At 36.9% G+C, this 22,627-nt stretch overlaps 1 protein-coding gene across 2 annotated transcripts; it reads left to right on the top strand.

Moving 5' to 3' along the window:
• Window positions 1-769: 769 nt before the first annotated feature.
• On the top strand, window positions 770-22,131 carry LOC100257339 (protein METABOLIC NETWORK MODULATOR 1). 2 transcript variants are annotated; one of them, XM_010646143.3, is made up of 4 exons: window positions 770-1,163; window positions 1,712-1,760; window positions 20,456-21,629; window positions 21,731-22,131. In XM_010646143.3, exons 3-4 carry the CDS (start codon window positions 20,508-20,510, stop codon window positions 21,851-21,853), a joined length of 1,245 nt encoding a protein of 414 aa, XP_010644445.1. In that variant the 5' UTR covers window positions 770-1,163; window positions 1,712-1,760; window positions 20,456-20,507; the 3' UTR covers window positions 21,854-22,131. The 2 variants fall into 2 exon arrangements, with proteins under 2 accessions (XP_010644445.1, XP_002278340.1); XM_002278304.4 differs by lacking the exon at window positions 1,712-1,760.
• The last annotated feature ends 496 nt before the right edge of the window (window positions 22,132-22,627 follow it).

The raw sequence follows: 22,627 nt of genomic DNA, 5'->3' as shown, positions 1-22,627 counted from the left end.
AGGCAGCTCAATTGGTGCAATCCCTTCGATTGGCTCTCGGTTCTAACTTACCTATTCGTGATGACCTAAGTATTCTTTATGATTTTTTATAGGCTAGGGCATATTTAGATATAGCTACTCTAAGTCAATGTATTTTATTTAAGTCTTAGATGATCTAGTCCATGGGTGTGGTACAAGAGGTCTCAAATACACTTCTCAATGTGGACCCTTCGTTTAAGAGACTTGACTGGTTCAAGAAAGCACCATTCCATCAATGACATTATAACATCAATTTGGACAAATCAAACATATTCAAAATTCAATAAAACAAACACCATTACTGTTAGAATGCGTACTAAAGGTGTGTTTGATAATAATTTTAAAAAGTATTTTTAGTCTTTTTAATATTTAAATAATAAAAAATTTTAAATATTAAAAAAATTAAAAACGCTTTCTAAAATTATTATTAAATGAGTTTTAAATAATATGAAAATAATTTATATATTAAAAGACAAATATTTTTCCTTTTGGGGGTATGCATGGCCAAAAGCACCCTAGGATGAATATCCTTAAACTGAACAATAAAAAAACTTAACCAATTTTTTATTAAAAAAAAAACAATTTCTAGTAGTTAAATGACTAAAAAATCCTCAAAATTTCCCATACAAAAACTTTTGACCATAACTACAGAGTGAAAAGTCTACCTAATTCGCAACTGTTTTAATGACTTTCCACTTTCCCCAATTCCCAAGATTTTCCCATTCCTCCGTTACTTTCTTACTCGAAAATCTCAAATTTTCCATGAAAAATTAGATCACCTTCACGAGTAGCAGAGCTTCGTGGGTCTCAATTCTTGGACAATCCAATTCGCCAGCAGTTCCCAAATTTGATTGGTGAATAGGTGACCCGCTGGGACCCATCACTATGCGAACATCTGAATACGCGTCAATCTCTGATTGGGCACATCGGCACTCAATGTGAGAGTCTCTGTGACTGTATAAATCCATTTGGTCCCATCGACCTTTTCCCTCTCGCCTCCCACGTTGCTGTTCACTTCTGAGAGCACGAAGCCAAAACCCCCAAAACGTTTCAGGCTATCCTGGCATCATGAAAGACAATTCTAGGGTTTCCAAGCTCTTCTCTCATATCCCTCTCACCTCGTTCTCATTTGGGACACCAGAAAGGTACGATCTTTCCTCAATTTCTGGTCCAATTCGCCTTCTTAATTATGTTTTTGGGTTTTTGTTGTTTGCATGTTATTTTCTTCGATCAGACCCTAAAATTTTCTATTCTTCTGGGTTTTGTTTTAATTTTTTTTAATTTGAATTTTTACTCTTTTTCCCCCCTAAAGTAAATGGCGCTGATTTTGGAGCGTGTAGAGTTAGATTGTTGAAATTATGTAAACTTTGCCCCTTCTCAGCCTGTTTGGTTGCTGGGAAAAAGTAGAGCAGGGAAGAAAAGAAGGAAAATTAGAAGTTTGAAAAAAAAAATAAAAAATTGGAGCCTTTAGCTTTAGTAAGTTCAACTGTGATGAGCTTCCTACATTTTCTCAGAAACACAACAATGCCTTCTTTCTTCTTCTTCCTTTTTTTTTTTTTTCCTTCTGATGAGAGTAGATGCTTCTGATTTTATATATTTGCTTTATTTTATTTTATTTTGTTGAAATTTGAAACATTTCTTCTTCTAACATCTGAGGTGTTGTTTTCTTTTTTGGTGTGTGTTGTTGTTTCAGGTTTTCTTTTTATAGACATTCATTGTAAGACTAAGAGATAAAGTGTTCAGTAAGTAATAATGGATTTTTTTTTTTGGTTGAATTTTTCAAAATTTTAGACTTTAAATTACTAGAGAAATTAAATATAATCAATATCTCTTTTATGTACATGTGTTAATTTTGATCCCTGGTGGGTTGTTGTTTACCTCCTCATTGCTCAACCTATGTGTCTGCAATCATATGTACATGCATATAATTTCTTTTGTAAATCTTTCATGGGAAATGGTTTGATAATTTTTATGGAAATTTAGTGATGTTCTCTACAAGTATTATTTTTTTATCTCGAGAATTAGCTATCCAAGCATACATGTATTTTGGTGGTAGTTTCTGTAGCATGCCTTACTTCTCCACAGACTCAAGTCCACTAGATGCATCCAAAATGCTTCCCTGCTAGCAGGATTGTCGTCACAGGTAGGTGATGAGTCATCTGGCATGAAAAGCACTTTTTCAGTTTAGTGGTACAAAAGTTGTATGAGAAGTGAAGTTTGATACTTTGATGTTACGTGGTGGGAAATTCAAGACTCCTTAAAACTTTGAAAACTGCTTCAGAAACCAGTCACATTTTGACTGAGTTGTTGTTTTATCCTTATGTTTTTTAATGGATGTTTTAGAGGAATCTTGATCAGATTGTGTATGGAATGACATTAATCAAATAAGAATACTTGACTAGATTTTATTTTTAAATATCAGCAGAAGGTCTTTATTTTCAATGTGGTTATAAATGAAGTTTACCCCAACAAAGGGGACTACTTGTTGCTGATTTTTTTCCTATGTAAGTTCAACAGGAAGTCTACTCCCTAGATTTCTTTGTGATGGAACAGATGACAGCTGTTGAATTAGGATGCTGAATAATCAGTTGGAGTGGTCAAACCACATTAGATTTGGTTGTTAGCTTAGTTCTTTCCAAACTTTGACTTAAATCTTGAATCTGTTGCCTTTTCTCTTTCTGCCTATGGTTTTAGCAAATGAAGGGATCATCCGAGAATTTGCAGGTGCTGCTTTATGCCATCAAATTCTATTTTGTTCTAAAATCTTCAGGTTTGCTTCAGTTAAGAATTCTCTATCTTACCATCTGCATTGAGTGAATTCAACACAGGAAAGAAACTACCACAGCTTAAATTTCTTATAAGGTTTACCCATTTTCCTATTCTCTTCTGTGTGGAAGGACCTTTTGCCTCCCTCGAAATTACACGCCTGATCAAATTGATCCAGAAAACTTCAGATCAGTACTGCTCCTTTGTGAATTTTATTTTCTAATAAATACTTAAAATTACAATGCTTATGTGACATTCTTACTTTTTTTTTTTTAATTAGGAACAACAAAGTCATTGCATTGTATTAGTAAGTAGAAAGAAGGATGAGAAATTGTTTCAAAATATACAAAAGTTGATAAGATAGGGAGATAATCTGTACTACTCTACAAAAAGCTACCTAAAAGTGGGAAAAGCAATGTACATATATGGACACCACTCTACACATTCTAGGAGGTAAAAAGTCTTCTACAGGAGAAATCAACTGCTTTATCTCCTCTCTTGGCTAAAATATTATACCCAAATCAAACAGTATCACAACTCTTTACTGATATCTGCAGTCTAGAGAAGCCTAAATCATCGAATTTCCATGAATCTCTCCTCCTTTTGGGCACTCATGAAATAACAACACCAGAATCTCTGTTAATATACAAGGCCTTGTCCTACATTAGACTTCTATAGAGTTGATTCTTTGCCTGAATGGCAAATTTTATCCAATTTAGACTTAGCTCTCTTAACATTAGACTACAAGGATCTCTAGTCATGTCTCCTATGTCTAATTGTTTTAGATTTCCTAGAGAATACATATCAAAGTTTGACTTACTTTACCCATTGGAGGTGGTCACAGATCAGTCTAATCTCTTGGGAGATCAACCATGGTTCCATTCTAGCAATAGAAGGCTAAGAGAAGTGTCTGCAAAGGCATCGATATCAAGGTTTAAAGAGAACAGAATAAGTGAACCAAGTCCCAAATAGCCTTTATCGACCTCAAATTTGACTTTAAGTAAACCATTTCAAAAATAGGATAATCACCAGAGAACCCTACCTTTGGAATGACCAACCAAAGCCCCTAGAAGAGATTATCAATGTATCCATCACACATTTGGGGGAATCCAATCAATCCTATGCTGAAGTTCTATTGCTAATAGGCAACGATCATTTGATTTGCTACTTTCCAAGTATATAACACATTTAATGAGATTGAGGGCTTTGTAAGGGATTCTGACATATAACACTTGATTGGTATTGATCTTCTTATTGGTCATAAGTCATGCAAAAGCCTTAACCTCATATAGAATTTTAGAATTCCAAATGAACTGGGTAGGAGCCAATTTCTGCAAGGGTTATATTAAGGAATTGACTAAAATAAACCTAAGAAGGTCAATGACCAAATCCTAACATATATGAAGGCAAATGACAAGTATACAAAAACTGAGGATAGAAGAATTGTGCTCCTCAATTTCCTAATCAAAAAGGTTGTGGCAATTTTACCTTTAATAGACATCCTTAAAACTTATGGCTAATACAATTGTTAATGCTACAAAATCTAATCAGCCTATTTAAATCTCTTCATATTTATGTAAGTTATTTAATGAGAAGAAGCTAAAACTAAACTTAATATCCTAATGTACTATACTCTTTACTAATGTTCTAATTGTATGCATAAAGAAGAAAAAATTTTAAACTACTAGTTAGCATCCAAGATAGGGAGCCTTTTTTTTTTTTTCTTTCATTTTTTCTTATGAAATCAAGAGTTACTTTGGTGTGATTCAATTTTACCTAGAGTGGTGGGTTTGTCACTGTTGTAAACTTTAATGTAAGAAACTCTAGTGAAATTCACACTTTTGGTCAGGTTATAAGTATATTTACTTAATGTTGTTGTTTCATATATTGTTAACGGTATGAGAGTTATAAACTATTGTAAGCAATTTTACCCACTTGTGGCTCATAGAACTTAGCCTACATTTAACATTAATGTAGTTTAGTTAAAATTTTTGACATAATGGTATTGATAGGCTTAATAATAAATGAGACATGACATAATAATTTTCTAATTCACAATGACGTATTAGCAAGATGGAAAATGACATATGACATTCAAATGAATCTACGATGCAAATTTGATGAGGGGATTTGGGATGTGGGCCACTTAACGTCATGCATACAATGTTGGATGATAGCCTCGTAACCCAAGGCACCTAAGGAAGCGTATTTCTTAGTCCTAGCCTACATTGATATTAAGTTTGCTTGCTCTTGATCACAGGGTTCAAAGTATCGGTTGAGTTTGGTATGACTCAGCTAAGGCTAGGTTTGAGACAATTTTGATACTTGATTTGCGATTTACAATATTAAACATTGACTCAATGCTAACTCGCCTTGAATTGTTTGACTTGATCGATTTTTTGGTAAAAAATCTCATTTGATTTGATCAAGTTTTGGATTTGGCCCCAATACTCCAAGTTAGGTCACAAATCCCTCTTTTTCTTCTTATTTGCAAAATTGCCTTTTTCATTGCCTATTGGTGCTATTGTGGAGATTGAAATTTGAGAAGCGATGATCTGATGTCAATGGTTTCTCTTTCTCCAATCATTGTCTTCTAATCCTTTTTGCTATTGGTGACATCTTGGATAGTGCTGGGTTTTTTGTTGGTGACAACATCTCAATTGTGCCTTGATTTTTCTTACATAGACTTCTTCAACTGTACTTAAAGGTGACGACCTAGAAAGCTTGAGAACAAGATTTTATTGTTAGTCGGAGAAGAAGATTTAGATTGGGGAAAGATTTGGTATTGAGTATTTTATTACATATCAATAATATATATGGTATTATATTATAGTATTTGGCATTATATTATACAACATTATGGATTAGATGTATGGGTTAAAAAAAAAAAAAAAAAAAGATGTATGGGTAGAGGATGAAACTTTAAAAATATAGATCAAAGATAAATGGGGATATTTATTTATCTATGGACATAAAGGTATGAGCATGTATTTTTATATGGTTATAAATATAAACTATTAATTAATTAATTGCTGTATAATTGATTTAATTATACTTGAAATTTGAGAAAAAGGATAAAGATTTAATATATTTTAATAATTAATTAATAAAAATCTAATTGTTTTATCCTATTCATTAAGTTTTTTTTTTTTGAATTTTTAAGCTATTAAATTACCATATCTTGCGTATTGCCCAATACCGATTTGAGTTAAGGAGACCAATGTGCCTCAATACCTTTTGAGTCAATGACTAATACCATGACTTTGAATCATGCTTGGTCCACACTCTCACACTAATTACATTTTCACTTGGTTCCTCTAGAATAAAAAGAAAGGGCGTCATTTCCTTTTCTCCTATTCTTTGGTTACTTGTACTTTGGAATGAAAAGTTTGTGTGGGCCGCACTACATTTGAGCAAGGCCATTCCTCTAATTTGAAGAAAACATTTATCCTCAAATTTGACAAATCAAATTTTGTAAATAAATTGTTTAATATGCCCTTGTGCCTTTAATAGACATTAATTGTTATGCCTCTAATATAATAGTACATTATTCATATTGTAGTTATTTATTATGTCACTAATAATATTTATTAATAAAAAAAGAGATAAATAAATTACATGTCTTTAATTTTATAAATAATTATATATTAAAAAATAATTCCCAATTCTATATAATCAAACCAATCTATAAAAAAAATTGCCATAAATTCAAGAAATGCGTTTTATTCCTTTGCCCAATTGTTTAACATGTTTTTTCTTTGTGATCATAAATTTGAAAATAAAATGGATAATGGTGTTATGGTAAAATTATAAATTTCATTATTTTTCCTTTGCTATTATAAACACTTCAAAGAAAATCAATTTTTTTATTCTCATTCCGTTTTACTAATAATTTTGTAAAAACTTCAATAAAATTCCTCATTCTGATTTCTAACATTCCTTTTCTTTCTTGTTCTAATTCTCTTTCCTTCCATTTCTTTTCCCAAAAAATTTAATAAACATACCATAAGGTTATCATTAGTTGAATAGTTGGATTTTGTCAAGGCTACTTGCTTTCCTATTTAGGTCTCTTATACATTCATGCACCCGGTCGGATGTGATCAATGCTTCCTATGATCCGATGCATGTCACTTATATTTAAGTATACTTGGTAGCATATTTGCAAAAGTTGTCTCTTGGACGTAAGTTGGATGTTGCTAGGTTTAGTTGCTCAAAGGTCTCTTGTTAGATACATTTCTGACAATGCCTACATTTTCATGGTAATTATTATTATGTAGCACTATATGCTTGCATATGTTCTCGATGATTTTCTTTAATAAGCAAGAAATTATATAATTATATAAAAACTACAAAAGGGTGCACACCCCATTTCAGAGTGTATATGGAGCAAACGAAAGGTGAAAAAAGAAGCAAGAAACCTATGCCAAGGCAACAAAAAGCCTAAATTAAATCTTACCCATCAATGGCATCTATGACACATTAACCCTTTTCCAAGAAAATCAATGACAAAACTCTGCTACAAAAAAATTGATCTTATTTTGTTTTTTCTAAATACACTCAAAAAGAGGTAAAAGACAGCTTTACTTTGCCACCTTGCTTACTGGTTAAGGACTCATGAGTCATGTTGACAAAGAAAGTAAATACCCTAGAGATACTTGAAATGGAGAAAGAAAGTCCTAAGGGCTTTGAGCCATCAAACAATGGACAAGGATTTTTCTTTCAATGCATAGAAAGATAACACTAAAGAGATACAAAAAATGTAAAAGTGAAAGGCTTAAAGGTTTTAATCCACCTAACAATGGGTAAGGATGTGATTTGTCAATTCCTTCCTCAACTTGCAAAGATAACACCAATTAACAAGAATACTCTTTCATCACCAATTAATGGAAAGAATCAAATAGATTCCTACCCAAGGAAACCCATCTTAGAATTGATGTGCAAACCCCACACTAAGATTTCACATGGCTCACAAGGAGGGAATAATAGACAGACTATACCAAAAAGCAACCATGCTTAGAGCTCTTCTAGAAACATCTTCCATATCTAAGAAGTAGAAAACCCCTCCAACTCCAACCTTCAATTGTTAAAGCATCTTAGCATTTCAAGTTCCAATGATTAGAACTCTATTCAAGCACTACAATAGCAAGTTGATGTGGTAACTATTATTCTTTGTTCAACGTGGTTAATGTTGCTTACTCTCCAATCCAAGTACCTTATCTATACTTCTTGCATATGTATAGGATTTGTGGCAAAGTTTGGGGAATCCTAAGCCATCCTTAGACATTAGGAGAAGTTGGCCAATTGTGAAATTGTGATATGACCACCTTGGTTGAAATGGGAATGCATAAAGGTCTAGGATTGGGTTAGGACTTGGTCGCCTAGTCTCACATCATGGCCAATCTTGTCCATAACCTACATGTGACAAATGGTAAGTGCTTATTGGTTGATTGTTTGCTATCTTAATTCTAAAACTCTTAAGGAATGTCTTTTGTTAATTTTTAAAGAACAAATATCAACTTTCTTTGTAAACAGGCCTCTCCATCAAAGAGGAGACTTTTAGAAAACTCATTTCAAGGAAACTTTGACTAGTGGTTGGCATTGCTTTCCCATGGTCCCTACCTATGGGTTTGTGAGGAAACTTTCTTTGTAAATATCCATATTCCTTTCCATGTCGTCACATCTTCTCCATCCAATTTGCCATGATCAATTAAACTTGATAAAGTAATTACTTCACCACCACTTTGTAGTTATTCAAAGATCTTATGAAAGCTAAATTCCATCACTTCTCCTCCCACACCTAACTAAACAAATCCCCACAATTTGCCCCTTTTAAAGAAAAGAATATTCTGAATGTTCTTTCCAATAACACTAACGTTTTGCTGCACTCTTCAAGAATAAATATCTTTTTTTAAGATTCAAACAATTTACTTATCCATTTCCACATTCTCACGTAATAACATTTACGCTTAGGTGAGAAAGTGGGTAAGGCTCTTAGAAGATTAGGATTTGAAGGAGGGGTTGGCAAATGCTTTTAAGAATCTTCTATTAGAAACAAGAGAATGGGGTCCTAGTATCAATGAGATGTGTTTTGAGTCTATTCAAAGGGAGGAGGTAAGGTGCTTGGAGAGACCTTTCTCAAATGAGGTCGTCAAGGCTTTGGTTAGAATGTGTGGAAATCAAGCCCTTGGCTCTGATGGCTTCTCCATGGCTTTTTGGTATTTTAGGTGACACTTTGTGCAAAATGAAATGATGGGTCTCTTTAGGGAATTCCATGAGCATGGCGTGTCCAAGTGAATCTTAAACGCTGCATTCTTGACCTTAGTTCCTAAGAAAGGAGGAGCAGATGATCTAAAATATTTTAGATCCATAAGCTTGGTAGGTGGATTGTATAAACTCCTACCAAAGTGTTGGCCAATAGGATCAAGACGGTCATTGGAACAATCGTATCCAATGCTCAAAATGCATTCATGGAGAGTAGACAAAGTCTATATGAAACGTTCATTGCAAATGAGGCATGAGATCAAGATTGAAGAGTTCTAAGGGAGATGTGCTATGCAAACTAGATATAGAGAAGACTTATGACCATATAAATTGAGAATTCCTCTTAATAGTTCTAAGAAAGATGGGTTTTGGGGAAAAAAGGATTGGTTGGATCCAATGGTGTGTCTCAATTGCTAGATTCTTTGTGTTGGTGAAATTGTACCCCTATTTTTTTTTTTTTAATTTTAAGTTCAAGGGGATTGAGACAAGGAGATCATCTTTATCTCAATTTGTTTAGGCAATAGAGGCTCGTAGTAGTTTTCTAAAGGGGGCTAGGGAGGGAGGATTCATATCAAGGTTGGAGGGAGGGGCAGTGAGAGGGTAGAGGTGACCCATCTTTTGTTTGTAGATGATATCCTCATTTTTTGTGATGTTTGTGAAGAGCAAATGACGTATTTGAGTTAGATCTTATGTGGTTTGGGGCAATTTTGGGGCCAAAAATTAATCTAGCTAAAACTAAGCTCATTCTAGTACGGGAGGTTCCTAATTATTAGGATGCAAAAAGGGTAAGCTCCTTACTTCATATTGGGGGCTTTTGCTAGGAGCTTCTTTTTAAGTCTCGAGCAATTTGAGAGGTAATGAAAGAAAGATTCATTAGAAGGATTGCTATGTGGCAGAAATAATATATTTTCAAAGTGTAGAAGGCTAACATTGGTTAAGAGTACTTTGTCTAATTTGCCAATATACTACATGTCCCCCTATTTATCATCCCAAAAGAGATGTGTTGGAGACTTGAGTTGATTTAGAGAGACTTTCTTTAGGAAGGGGAAGCTTGGGAGAAAAAAACCTCTTTAGGTGAAACAGTTTATTACATGTATGGATGAGAAGAAAGGTGGTTTGAACATCAAAGGGAATGACCTTTGGTGAATAGATGCAATCTTTGTAAAGTAGAGGAATCATGTCCTACTTCATTGTGTTGAAACAAGAACATTATGACAACAATTATTCTCATTGTTTAAAGTAGAATGAGTGATTCTTGCTATGGTTACAGAAATGTTATCAAGTTGGCATGTGATTTTAAGTGGGAAGAAGCGCATGATAGTGTGGAGGGTAGCTCCTTTATGCTTTTTTTTTTTTTTTGATAGATAAACACAGAAAAATTGTATTAAAAAGAGGGAAGCAAGAAGGCAACCCGAAGCATACAGGAAGTATACACGAGAGGCCCCAAAAAACAAAAAGCACAAGGAAGCATACACTCACCAACCCTCAATTAGAGCCCAACCAATCTACAAAATTAATTAAGGAGTGGGGCTCTCCATCTAAACACGACTTAGTCTAAGAGAAAAGATTACAAACGAAAGAGGTTTTCAATCTTTGGATCGACAAAGCCTCATTGTCAAAAGCTATCCTATTTCTTGCTTTCCACATCGTCCAAAATAAACAAAGGGGGGCTGCCCGCCAAATCTTCCCACGCTTCTTATCTACAAAGGAATCAGACCAACCAAGGAGAATGTCTTTAACTGTGAGTTGAAGAACCCAATTAACCCTAAACATCGTAAACATAAGATTCCATAACACCTTCGCCTTGGGGCAATGAATAAGGATGTGGTTAATAGTCTCCTCATCGTCACAACATAAGAAGCATTTGTTTGCTAGAGACCAGCCCCTCCTTTTGAGATGATCTTGGGTTAGGACCTTCCCCCAAGAAGCTTCCCAAGCAAAAAAACCCACCTTAGTAGGCACGCAAGGGCTCCATATGATTCTCCACGGAAACGGGACTGCACCACCAGAATCCAGAGTATTGTACAGGGATTTTACAGAGAAACTCCCATTCTTAGATGCATTCCACACCACTCTATCCTCCATCCCAACATTGAGCCTCTTTCCTTGAAGGACCGAAAGGAGACTCGCCACCGCCTCCAGCTCCCAGTCATTAAAGACCTAGAGAAACAAGGATTCCATTCCCCCGCATCCCCCATATAATCCCAACAATCCTCTACCCACGCATCTTGGGAAACCGCATAGGCAAACAGAGAAGGAAAAGCCTCACAAAGGGGAGTGTTTCCACACCAAATGTCCTTCCAAAATTTCACCCTTCTACCATCCCCTACAGTGAAGGAAACGTTTTTAAACAACAGAACGCCTTCCTTTCTAATTTCCTTCCACAACCCCACCCCATAGCCTTCCCTAACCTCACAAGAGATCCACCCTCCTTCTTCTTCCCCATACTTCGAGCTGATAACAAGTTTCCAAAAAGAATCTCTTTCAGCCGCAAAGCGCCAGCTCCATTTACACAATAGGGCCCTATTAAGGATAGAAAAATTTCTGATCCCCAATCCACCCTTCATTTTATGAGAGCGCACCACATCCCAATTTACAAGGTGAGGCCTCTTCTCCAACGCACCCCCTCCCCAAAGGAAATCCCTTTGGATCTTCTCAAGCCTCAATCTTACAACTCTTGGAATACGCATCAAGGACATAAGATAAATTGGCATGCTAGCCAAAGTGCTCCGAATGAGAGTGAGTCTCCCCCCCTTAGAAATAAACTGCCTCTTCCATAGAGCGAGTCTCTTCCTCATCCTTTCTTCCACACCATCCCACACAACCACCGATTTGTGAGGAGCACCTAGAGGCAACCCCAAGTAAGTGGAAGGAAGAGAACCCACTTTGCAGCCCAACTCAGATGCCAAGACTTCAGCATTCTCAACACTTCCCACCGGCAGAATTTCACTCTTTTCCAAGTTAATATTCAAACCAGAAATGGCTTCAAACCACATTAAAAGCCAGCTTAGAACAGCCATTTGGTCTTGGGAGTCCTTGCAAAAGACCAGCGTATCATCCGCAAATAATAAATGAGATACTTGAATCCCATTTCCACCTCTTCCCCTTAGTCTGCATCCGGAAAGGAAGCCCCCCCTAACCGCTTTGTTAATGAGGTAGCTTAAGGCCTCCATTCCTAAGACAAACAAGTAGGGGGAAATGGGGTCCCCTTGCCTTAACCCTCGAGTGCTCTGGAAGAAACCCGCTGGCGACCCGTTAATCATAACTGAGAAAGAGGCAGTGGAGATGCACCACCTGATCCAGCCGGCCCACTTCTCCCCAAAGCCCATTTTTTGCATCACTAACATCAGAAAATCCCAGTTAATATGGTCATAAGCCTTCTCTAGGTCCAACTTGCATAACACACCAGCTTCGTCCCCTTTCAGCATCGAGTCTATGGCCTCGTTAGCAATTAACGCTGCGTCAAGGATTTGCCTTCCTTCAACAAAGGCATTTTGGGCCGAAGACACCACCTTACCCACTACTTTCTTCAGCCTATTGGCTAGAACCTTGGCGAGAATCTTGTACAGACCACCCACCAAGCTGATTGGTCTATAGTCACGTAAATCCTCAGCCCCACCTTTCTTGGGGACTAAAACCAGAAACGTGGAGTTGAGACTTCTAACGAATTTTCCCCTCTCAAAAAAATCCTTAAAGAAGCCCATAATTTCGTCTTTGACGAAATCCCAACAAAACTGCCAGAAAGCAATGGGAAATCCATCCGGTCCAGGAGCCTTGTCCCCATTTAGCTCCGAAAGGGCCAGATACACCTCTTCCAAAGAGAACATTTCCTCCAGCCTGGCAGCCTCCTCTCTTCCAATACTATCAAACTCCAAGCTGCTCATACTCGGGTGCCAGCCACCAGGATCCGATAACAAATCCTGATAGGCCCTCACCACTCCCCTTTGAATATCTTGCTCGTCTGACAGCCAAACACCTCTGACTTTAATCTTTTTCAAACAATTCCTTCTACTGTTAGAGTTCGCCATCTTATGAAAGAACCCGTTGTTCTTATCTCCTTCCTTCAACCATATTTGTCTTGATTTCTGCCTCCACGAGATTTCCTCCATAATCGCCCACTTTTTAAACTCCTCCTTGGCCTCCTTTCTAGCCTCTAACTCCTGCTCGTTTAACGTTCTCTGCCTCTCCTGATCATCCCAGAAAGAAACTCTGCCCAAAGCCATCCTCAAATTTACTCCCACTTTACCAAAGACTTCCTTATTCCAATTCTTCAGCTTCACTTTTAAAGCCTTTAGTTTTTCTGAGAGGACAAAGCTATATGAACCACTGCAATTAAAACCTTGCCACCAGCCCCTCAGAAGCTCCTTAAATCCCTCCTCTTTCAGCCACATATTCTCAAAACGGAAAGGGATAGGGCCTCTCCTAACACCACCCCCATCTAAGAGAATTGGGTAATGGTCAGACACAGGCCTTGGGAGAGTGCACTGAGACACTCCACTAAAATGGTTTTCCCAATCCTCCGAAATCAGGAAGCGATCCAATCTCGACCAGGATTGGCCATTTAACCCCCCACTCCACGTATAAGGACCCCCCTGAAGAGGCATATCTCTTAAAGCCAACTCCTCTAGCACCTCTGAAAACCTTCTCATAGGACCAGATAGTCTTCCAACTCTACTCCGTTCACTGGGAAATCTAATAACATTGAAGTCCCCACCGATGCACCAGGGATCAGTCCACAAACCTCGGATAGCACCCAACTCTTCCCAAAAAGGTTCTCTAAACCTTTTCATAGTAGGTCCGTAGACCCCTGTGAAGAACCACATAAACCCATCCTCGCAATTCTTAAATCGACACGAGATTGAGAAGATTCCCACTTCCAGGTCTACAAGCTCCAAAACTCTCTTATCCCAGAAAACCACCACCCCTCCAGCTGCCCCTCTTGCATCCACAGCTCCCCAACCTAAGAATCTTCCCACACCAAGACTGTGAATAACCCCTTGGGACATTTCTTGGATTTTGGTCTCCTGCAAGCACACCAAATCCACCTTTTGTGATCTGATTAGGGCCTTGATAACCTTCCTTTTACTTCTGTCATTGGCCCCTCTGACATTCCATGAAAGAATCTTTAGCTTCATCTAATCGTCGAGATTCTAACCCCTCCTTCTCTGACCACAGATTTCTCCTTTCTTGCCCCAGTATAATTGATAGACCACTCAAGTTTTTTCAATTCCCTATCAAACTTAGTGGTCCCTGACGTGCCCTTCTTCAGATTTTGCTCTCTTCTTCTCTTAGCCCTTAGGAGCAAATTCAGAACTTCCCCTTCAAACCCGTCCGTGGAGAAGCCCAAGAATTTGCTAAACCTCGCCAAGTAACTGTCGTCCCACCGGCACCCATCCAGATCCTGAAACATCCCCTCAAACTCCCCCCCCGGTCCATCTCCAGCCACTTGCTTCTCACCCTCAGAGACTAGCCCTCCCTTGCTACCATCAGCCAAAATAATACTCAACGGAGTCTGCTCCTCTTCGTTGCCCTCAGAAAACGAAACACCAGTGGTCCCCTCATTTGTCGTCACCCGTCCGAAAGAAGAGGAAGAAGGAGAAGAGAGATCCCGACCCCCCAATGGAATATGGCAGAGATCGACATACCTGGAAGCCTCTTCGCATAGAGCTTCGTCAGTCAGGAACCCCCGATCCATCATCTGAGAGGAAACTTGGACCATCTAGAAGAAGAGGAATTGTAGAGCCTTTGTCAATGAAGAACAATTACTTCAGTCTCTCAAAAACTCCTTCTTATGCTCTCTTTGGCTTTGGACAGGAAAGTCTTTAGAGGCACTCTATGTCCATTCTAGATTTTATTGATCAGTAAGCCTCATGTTGATGTAAGAGGGGTGTCTTTTTTTAATCTCTTCATCTAAATGTGCCTTTTTGGTACCTCTGTATGCTCCTTGTATACTTTGGTGCGCCCTCTTTTGATTAGGCGTTGTTAATAGTATTATTTTTTGCCTATAAAAAAAAAACATTTATGTTAACTGTTTTTTTTCTCTGTTGGATAGGTAACTTCATTTCCTTGTTTTGTGGAATCTCTACCATCCCACTCGATTTGTTTCCACTTCTGGTTCTTAAGGCTTGATAACATTTACTCTAATTATTCTATTCCACCATCCCTAATCCACTTAATTGAATTTCCATCTTGCTCATTTCCTCTAATGACAATTTTCTCATTAGCACATTTCCACAACTATTTTTTTTATGAAGTCTTTCAGTCATTTCAACCAATGAACGAGTACCCAAACATCCTACTTCCTTAGCATGGCAATTTTATGTGAATTGGAAATGAAGTTCTCTTTGAATCAAAGGATTTAATATGACATGAAATTTATGTATGATGGTTGTGGAATATCTAATATGGGTATTAAAGTTTCTATTAGGATTTAATAGGGTGCTTTTAGGTTAGTGCAAGCTTTATCATATCCCTACTTTTGTAATCTAAATACAATTCTAATATGGGTTATATATAGGATTTAATATATATGAAATGCAAGTTTATATGGTTTGATATATAAATCGAGCAAACTAAAATATGATTTCTAGAAACTTTGTCCAAAACATTTGTACCATTTGGATTTGAAGTTTGAGCATTGACACAGAAAAAGTGGTTCATCTAATTGAATATGGTTCTGACAACAAACTGACCATATATAGAGGAAAATGAGATAGAATAATAACCGAGTAAGTTAAATTATGATATTAACTAATATTCTTTTACAAATATCTCAACCGATATTGAATTTTACCGTGTACTAATTGATACTTACCACTTTCTAACTAAGTAATGATTGAGTTGAGAAGTCATCATGAGAAACCATATTATAATAGTTGTCATGCTATTATAATAGTTGTCACCAGTTCGAGTCCCCTCAAGGCCACTGGAGGTTTACCCGGTCGTTAACTTCAGGGCCTCGTGGGATTAGTCGAGGTGCTCGTAAGTTGGCCCGGACATCCACGGTTATCAAAAATAAAATAAAATAGTTGTCATGCTATTCATATGATCACTCACAAAGCATTTAAGGAATGTTGAAATTTGAATGATGAAAAAGGGATTTTAAGTAGTATAGAATACCCATTCATATGGGCAATTACAAAGCATTTAAGGAATGTCTTTCATTCTTTCATACCTATTTTCCGAACCCCTCTATATTCACTTCATAAGCTTGAGTGAAGTTTGGTTTAGAATACAGATTTAGACAACTCAAAGATTGAAGCTTTTTGGAAGCTAACTCATTGATGATATAATCATATAGAATACCCATTTGCAAGTGTTGCTTTTAGGGTTTTTGGTTGTTTTGAGTTTGTGATACATAGATGTATTGATTATAAAATTAGAATCTTTTTTAGATTCTAATTTTATAATCAATACATCTATGTATCCTTGGAGAATCATAGAGTGTTGTGGAATGCTTCTAAGAATGGGATTTTCTCTGTAAAATCCCTTTACAATACTCTTGATTCTGGTGGTGCAGTCCCGTTTCCTTGGAGAATCATATGGAGCCCTTGCGTGCCTACTAAGGTGGGTTTTTTTGTTTGGGAAGCTTCTTGGGGGAAGGTGCTAACCCAAGATCAACTCAAAAGGAGGGGCTGGATTTTAGCAAACAGGTGCTTCTTGTGTTGTGATGATGAGGAGACAATAAACCACATCCTTATTCATTGCCCCAAGGCAAGGGTGTTGTGGAATCTTGTGTTTTCGTTGTTTGGGGTTAATTGGGTCCTTCCGCTTACGGTTAGAGACACTCTCCTTGGTTGGTCCGCTTCCTTTGTGGACAAGAAGCGTGGAAAGACTTGGCGGGCAGCTCCCCTTTGTTTATTTTGGACGATTTGGAAAGAAAGAAATAGGATAGTTTTTTATAATGAGGCTTTGTCGATCCAAAGATTGAAAATCTCCTTCGTTTGTAATCTTTTCTCTTGGTCTAAGACTTGTTTAGATGGAAAACCCTGCTCCTTAATTAACTTTGTTGATTGGTTGGGTTCTAATTGAGGGTTGGTGAGTGTATGCTTCCTTGTGTTTTTTGTTGTGAGGCTTCTCGTGTATACTCCTTGTATGCTTCGGGTTGCCTTCTTGCTCCCTTCTTTTAATAAAATTTTCTGTGTTTATCTATCAAAAATAAAATAAAATTAGAATCTTTCTTATCAATGTCTTAGATAGCTCAAAAAAAATTGGTTAAATATATTCTCTTTTTGTTATTTGGGTTTTTTTTCCTCATTTGATTGGTTAGGATCTTACATCCTAAACATGAACGAGTGATTACAATTTTGGAAGGGCTCTCATGATAAATGGAGAGGAAAGTTGGCCCCAGTGAATTTCACTGAATTTTCAGGATTTTTTTAAAATTTATTGGAATTTGACAGATTTTTTTGGCAATATTTTGATTGGTCAACAGAATTTTTTTGGTTGGTCAACGTGGTCAATGCGTGCAAAAAATTTGAAATGGAGGCTGAACTTGAACCCAGGTCCTCTGATATGCAAGCTGTGGCCTTAACCAACTAGGCAAGCTTGCCCTTGATAAAACATGTGCATAAATTATATTTATACTTTATTTGTTAATAAATTAATTTTAGTTATTTTATTTTCAAATTTAATTTAACTTATCGTTAAAAATATAAAAACTCTCATTTCTTAATATGTCTTTCTTTATCTCTTTTGTATAGTAGTGAAATATAAGATAAATATATACTTGTAAATAAAATTATACACATTTTTAAACAAAAAAATAATTATATATATAGACACCCACACACACGCATTATTTCTTTTATATCCTTAAGTACATTTAACTAAGTATTAAACATGTTTTCAAGTTATGCAAATTATTGTTGAATGTCACAAATTTTATCATACATATATTGTTTTCTTCAATAAAACTACTTCACTATGTGTATGCTTGCTTTTTTTTTTCTTTTATATATCATTTTTGGGAGTTTTTCCCAATATTTCTGAGTTTTGATCAATTTTTGTCTACAAATTTTTTTTGTCCAAATGTTCATTCAATATTTCCTGATATTTTTATAATTTCCAATATTTCTATAATTTCTGATATTTTAATCATTGGTTAAAATCATAAAATTCCCTATTTTGTTGCTGCATTATTGGTATAGTCATTTTACACTGTCATTAACTATTAGCAGACAAGTTCAAGGGAGGTCAACATAATTCCCGAAAATAGAGGGGAGGACCATGCAGTGATGTAATCTAGGGGAGGGGGGGAAGGATTGGGAAATGGCAAAACTGTTGTGCACAGCCTAATGGAAAACTTGTTTTCCTATTGTATATGAGGTTGAAGGGATCAAATCCAACTTTTGGTTTTATTTTTCAGGGGGGAGAGGAGGGGTGAGGATAGGCCTCTCTTGAGCCTAAGCTAGCTCCGCCATTGGGGCTGTGCACTTTCCCAAAATTTAGCTTGTGGTCTTATTTGAATTGGTTATTAGATTTGTTTATTTTGATTACTTAAATTTTCAGCATTAAAAAAGTTCTCCAAAAACAGAACTTGCAATTTTAAACTTTATTTATTTATTTTTATTTCAACTTGGACTAAATAGCCTTGTAACACCTTAGGTTTTGTGAATTATTTCTTCAATGGCCTTATTTTGGTTGGTGCAGGAGCCTTTTATTCTTGTGACCTGCATTTCCATGTTATTTGTCAATCTCTATGCACAAAAACCAGCCACAGTAAAGATTTGTTTTATTCTATTTTATTTTAGAAATGGGTACTATCTTGTGATATAGCATTTGCATAGTTTAAATATGAAACATTAGTAAATGAAATCTATCCCAATCTTTCTTGATTTGCGAAGAAATTAAAAGGTAAATGAAACTAATATCCAAACTTTAATAATTTTTCCTTCCAATATTACAATTTCCTATTTGGCAAATAATAATATATGATTCATGTAGCTACCTATGAATATCATAGCCATCACTTCAAGCCTGCATCCGCTAGAGAAGTGGTTTCTTATGTGAAAGTTGTACTCAAAAGTGCCACATTTTTAGACTCTTGACTGATTCGATGCTCAAGTGGCACATTCTTAGACCTTAACTAATTTGAAAAACATAAGCCTATTTATTTCTTTGTTTTGTATGTTTTCTTGGTTTGTGTTATATATGTTCTTTGTTTTTAGTTTTTCTATATATTTGTTCTTTTAACTCTTCCAAAAGTTTATCGGTTATTCTTTTCCTTTTCCTGTGCCTTTTCCCACTATGTTTGGGGTCTTAGTTCATAAATGTTTGGGTTTGTGAATTTATAGTTATTGAAATCGTGTGTACTTTGTTGCACTTTTTGTGAGGTGGGATTAATATATTTTTTTCTTGCCTATCAAAAAAGAAAAAAAAAATGGTTACTGAAGTCATGTGAGAGTTTGCCCTGTAATTGTGTTACTGCTGCAATATGTTTAGTCTTCTTGTCTAATTTTTTAATTGTTTCAAATCTGAATGCATGCCCATAAGATAATGTCAAATGATTGGGCTGCCTGTAGAATCTGACATTGTACAGTAAATGTCAGATGATTAGGCTGCCTGTACAGAGAACTAAGTCCCCTTTGAATAAAAGACCCCAAAGCTGTTGGTTCTTGCTAGTTGCTACCAAAAAGGGGCTGTTGTATTATGGGGTTCCTTAAACTGTATACTGCTCTTGTGATCAGGCTATCACATATTTCTTACTTTTGGGCATGCTCTGTGTTCAATTTGACACACTTAATTCAGTCTAGGACAAATAAGGCATAAGAGCATGAAAAAGATAAGAAACTTCTGTGTGGAACCTGCATTCATGCTGAATCCAGGTTATTGTTTCTTGCTCTCTATTGGTTACAATATTGAATTAACATGATTGTTGAGATAGGTTCGTCTTTACTTTTTGAAAGCTAAACTAATTGTATGGGCAGGCAATATCAAACTTGGGCTTCTGGGTGAATTTACAATACTTCAGAAGTGAAAATTTTTCTATGGAAGTAGAATGATTAAACTGGGAAATAATTGTATTAATTTATGCAAATGGTAAATGCTGGAAGTTTTTTAATCTGGGGTAGCAAGAAAGTTGAAAGTGGCATGAGACTGGTTAGAGAGAATGTCACACACTTGCTTTGCATAAAACTGTTTTTGGTGGCCTTTTGTTAGGAAGATGTATGAAACTCTATTTTTCTTAACTCACCATGAGATAGAGGGATTATGGGTTCACAGTAGTGTCATAGAGTCCCCCTCCTCCCTTGACTTTCTGTGTGAAACCGAAGTCAGGTAACTTAGGCAAACTTGCTCAATATGTCATCTGAAGCATACCATCTTTAATTCTTGGAGTTTCATATGGACTTTCAACATTAAGCCATTGGTTATTACCTATTAACAAAATGAACCACTCTTATGTCTGCAGGAACAAATAATAGAAAATCTTGTGGGAAAGGCAAGTTACTTCATTCCCAAAGATGAATGAAGCTAACCAAGGAAGCAACCCTGATTTTCCTGGAAATTTCCCAGTAAAGCGCAAAAGGGGTCGTCCTCGAAAGGATCAGAGTAAAAAACGTGGTGAAAATGCTCATATTCCACCTGGATTTGAGGGGGCGGATGCAAACCTGCCCCTTCAGGTAGAACCAATTAATGTTGTAAATGATGCTATGGTGGGCCAGGTAGTTTCTGGAGTAGTTGATGCATCATTTGATGCAGGTTACTTGCTTACTGTTAGGGTTGGCAACTCTGACACCATTCTGAAGGGTGTTGTTTTCAAGCCAGGACGTTATGTTCCTATATCATCTGAAAATGATGTGGCCCCACATGTTCAAATGATCCGGAGGAATGAGATTCACCTCCCAGCTGGAAACCAATCACAGGAGCAAGGCTATAACCCTCAAGCCAGAGAGCGGAATGAGCAGCATGGTAATTTTCAGGGAAATAACACTGCTCATCCATGGAATGGATTACCACCTGCTAACCATGTGCCTAGGGTGGTACCCCGAGCTGCTAAAGTAGCAGTGTCAAAAGGGAAACAAGTGCAAACAGTGGTCACCCAGACTGTTGCTCATCCAGTGGGTGAAAGAGGCACCTTGGTCCCTGTTATACTCCCACCTGCTAGTCAATCTAATGAGGCGCCTCCTGTGAACCTAGTACCTCCACCCGATATCCAAGCTGCAAATCCAGCGGCATCAAAAGGCAAGCAAGTGCTGGCAGCTGCACTCCAAGGTCCTCATTCATCAAATGGCTCAACGTCCAACAGCCAGATCTCTGCAGTTGCAAAGGTCATGAAAAACGAAGATACTTTTCATCAAACCCCTGCTGAGGTTGTGTATGATGCTGAATGCAGATCAATGCGAATGCCTAACATGCCCTTTGAGACACTGCTGGGTGAAGTTGTTAAAAGAATTCAAGTCCCTTCACAATCAGAGGGCCAGATTCAGGATTCTGGCCGCAACTTGGAGGAAGGACATAATATGAATCAAGCCCTCATAGTCAAACCCCTCCAAGCTGTACAGCCAAACCATCATGACCACACTGAATCTGCTCCCCGACATCTGGACAACAACATGACCAGCAGAATGACTGAGTTGTTGCAGGTAAAGGGTACTATAAATTGATCTTAATTATCATTTATTAATTCATTATGAAACTAAAGGTTCAAAGTATATGTACTGAAATCAAACTTTGTTTGTCAAAGGCTTTGCCAGATTATGTAAGGGAGAGTCAGGTACCTGGAGTTCAGGATGCAGCTACTAGCTCTGGACATGATTTTGATGAACCAAGGAACCAGGAAGAGGCTACTGGAGATTCACTACAATAAAATTGTGAAGGCATCAGGTGTTGGATCCCATTAGATTCCAACTTGATCAGGAAATACACCCCTCTGCTTCTCATGTTACCTGCAGTGAAGTGCTGTGCTGGAGCAATCTGGTCAAACAATTCAACTCTGTAAAAGGTTTGTGAATTAAGAACAATTAAAGGGCTGCAGAGGATCATTATTTAAACCTTGGGTTTCAGAATACCCAGTGCTATTTAATAGTAACCTTTTCAGTTTGTAACTAAATACAGACAAATTGCCTGATTACAGTTTTGTTGTCATGATCTTGTCATAGGAATAGGCTTGTTGGGTAATTGCTGTCCTACTATGATTATGAATCATCCTTTTACATGCTTCAGTGGTACAAGGTAACAGTTTCAGAAGCGGACATGTTTTCTTGTAGCATTTACAGGTGCAATAGTTTGGTTGTCTGTTGGTGTCTCTATCATGTAACTAACAGGGACTGTAATGCATCTGAAACTCAGTTTTGGGTTAGGGTTTCTCCAGCTTCTTAAACGGACAGCAGTTTAATGGTGCTCCTCAGTCGATAGACATTCATAGTAGCTTTTCTTTAAATCATTGGGGGGATGTCTAATGTAAGTGTTTTGGTGATGTCTGACTTGAATTTTTCTGGGTTTGGTTTTGGGTTTTTAGTCCTATGGGTGGTTCTCTTTCTTTACTACTGAAAAAATTACCTTTTGGAAAATGTTTTTTCTTTGTGGAGCAGGGCAAAACTAGGAGAATGTTATTTGGTTCACTTTCATCTTACAGCTTCTC

Source organism: Vitis vinifera, chromosome 19 (genome assembly GCF_030704535.1).
Source record: "Vitis vinifera cultivar Pinot Noir 40024 chromosome 19, ASM3070453v1".
Taxonomy (NCBI): Eukaryota; Viridiplantae; Streptophyta; class Magnoliopsida; order Vitales; family Vitaceae; genus Vitis; species Vitis vinifera.
This window is presented reverse-complemented; position numbering and strand designations above follow the sequence as displayed.

Bases quoted from the DNA above. Each gene is read 5' to 3' on its own strand.
- LOC100257339 (XM_002278304.4), top strand. From the start codon at position 20,508: ATGAATGAAGCTAACCAAGGAAGCAACCCTGATTTTCCTGGAAATTTC. The intron at 21,630-21,730 runs GTAAAGGGTACT...TGTTTGTCAAAG, and splicing joins GAATGACTGAGTTGTTGCAG to GCTTTGCCAGATTATGTAAG.